The sequence below is a fragment of the Barbus barbus genome (assembly GCF_936440315.1).
Source record: "Barbus barbus genome assembly, chromosome: 13".
In the NCBI taxonomy this organism is placed as follows: domain Eukaryota; kingdom Metazoa; phylum Chordata; class Actinopteri; order Cypriniformes; family Cyprinidae; genus Barbus; species Barbus barbus.
The window spans coordinates 24,869,838-24,872,367 of NC_136741.1; the positions used below are offsets into that span (position 1 = coordinate 24,869,838).

The 2,530-nt window shown below is 47.0% G+C and overlaps 1 protein-coding gene across 1 annotated transcript; it reads left to right on the forward strand.

The window, feature by feature from the left end:
- Positions 1–690: 690 nt before the first annotated feature.
- Positions 691–1,906, forward strand: LOC306879067 (putative G-protein coupled receptor 173; the record flags this gene model as incomplete). Its single annotated transcript, XM_079431757.1, has 1 exon — positions 691–1,906. The coding sequence occupies exon 1, from the start codon at positions 791–793 to the stop codon at positions 1,904–1,906; it is 1,116 nt and encodes a 371-aa protein (XP_079287883.1). The 5' UTR covers positions 691–790.
- Between the last annotated feature and the right edge of the window lie 624 nt (positions 1,907–2,530).

Sequence of the window (2,530 nt, forward strand, 5' to 3'; positions counted from 1 at the left end):
ATTCACATTGTAAAAAAAAAAATTTAATAGCGGTAACAATATTAAAACCACAAACCTTCTCAAATGGCAATTTTGTTTATGAGCTATATAGCTTATGTATATACATTTACAGTTGTAGATAAAGAGATTCACCCATTAAGTGTTGCTGAAGTCATCGCGTTTACAGATGATTGGTCCGCGTTAGTGAACGTACTAAGATGACGTGCAGCTTCAGTGTAGACAGCCTCAAGTCGTTGCGGCGCGGCGCGACGCGTCGCGAGGCGTTATCGTTCGCTTCCAGTGTAGACTCGGTGTCAGAATCGCACCGCTCTCCTTTAAGACGGACCCACCGTTGCTGTCACCGGAGGTTCCCATTATACTCCCCCTTCACCCCCCCCCCCCCCCCCCCCCAAAAAAAACAAGACGGCTACGTGCTCCGCCGCGATCTCCACAATAGACTGGATGCGTGCGTATATAGGCTGGTATTTATTCAAAAATTATGTTTCGATGAAGCGTCTTGGGTTGTTTTCGGCCTACGCGATCGGATCGATGGAGACGGATAGGTGTTTATTAGTGTGTAATACACGTCGTTTTTCTTCGACAAATAATGGATTACCCAGCATCTGGTTTGAAGCATGAAGTACGACGCTGTTATGATCAAAACTACGCACGAGATCTCCAAAAGGCTCGAGGTATGGTCATGTAAAAGACTCAACTGATTGTTCACGTCTTATATTTTGTACATCAAACTGAGGGACCAGGACTGCTTAATGTCGGATTACAAAGCCCAGGCTGGGTTGCGCTTGCACAGATGGCGAACACAAGTGATCCAGGGGGAAGCAACCCCTCACTCCAGAATTATGCCTTCACTGCGTCTGGGGTCAAACTGGCGTCTTTGGGTCTCATCACCTGCATCAGCCTGCTCGGGAATGCCGTGCTCTCCGTGCTGGTGCTGAAAGACAGCTCGCTCCACAAGGCTCCGTATTACTTCCTCCTCGACCTGTGCGTGGCAGACATCATCCGCTCGGCCGTGTGCTTCCCGTTCGTGATGATCTCCATAAACAGCGGCTCCGTGTGGAGCTACAGCATCACCAGCTGCAAGATCATCGCGTTCATGGCCGTCTTTTTCTGCTTCCACATCGCCTTCCTCCTGTTCTGCGTCAGCGTAACGCGCTACATGGCCATCGCGCACCACCGGTTCTACTCCAAACGCATGACGCTTTGGACATGCGTCGCGGTCATATGTATGGTGTGGACGCTCTCGGTCGCCATGGCGTTTCCCCCGGTCTTCGACGTCGGGACCTACAAGTTTATCCGCGAGGAAGAGCAGTGCATATTCGAGCACAGATACGTGAAAGCCAACGACACGCTGGGCTTCATGCTCATGCTGGCCGTGATTGTGGCCACGACGCACGTCGTGTATGCCAAAATGCTGTGCTTTGTTTACGACCACCGTAAAATGAAGCCCGCGCAGCTGGTTCCGGCTATAAGCCAGAACTGGACCTTTCACGGACCGGGCGCGACAGGCCAGGCCGCTGCCAACTGGATCGCGGGGTTTGGACGCGGTCCGACGCCGCCGACGTTAGTGGGCATCAGACAGGCGTCACACATCGCCAACCGGAGGCTGCTCGTGCTGGACGAGTTCAAGATGGAGAAACGGATAGGAAAGATGTATTACATGATCACGCTGGCGTTTCTTCTGTTCTGGGCGCCCTACATCGTCTCGTGCTACATCCGGGTGTTTGTGAAGGGAAACGCGCTTCCTCAGGTGTACCTGACGGCGGCCGTGTGGCTGACGTTCGCCCAGGCGGGGGCCAATCCCATCATATGTTTCATTTTCAATAAGGAGCTGAGGATGAGATTCAGAGCCTGTTTGCCGTGTTGCCTGACTACACAAACACCCATGGAGCCCTACTGCGTGATTTGAAGTGTTTTGCTCACTTGTTTTCACTGGCTCTGCCTGCTTGTCAAACATACAGTGGCCCCAAAAAGTATAGAAGAGACCCGGGAGTGTTCAAACGTGTCAATAATTTGTCTGCTTCAAAATAAAGCTGTTTATAATTCTAATACTTTTTCCTAAAAAGTATATTTCACAAAAAAAGTGCTGCTGTAACAAGCCACCCTATTCAGGAAATGCAACTTTAATTGAAATCAATAAAAAATAACACACACATACACACAAATATATATATATATATATATATATATATATATATATATATATTACATAAAACACTGACAACTGTTCTATCATTTAGCATCCATTAATTTGATAAAAATACTTTCTCATGTCAAAATTGTTTTGCGCTAATAAATCTTTTATATTTTAAAGGATTTATAAGGCAATGACATTTTTTTAAATTAATGCCACTTGATATTTTGATCGAATGCAATGGTGCAATGGATGCAATCATTTATATTCCTGTGTTCTGATATTTTTTGGAGCCACTGTAGCATGTGATATTTTCCTTCATTCAGAGGTGAAATCTCAGACCTGTTCCAGTGTTGCATATCAGGAGATCCGTATCCACATTTATGCAATCCACATATC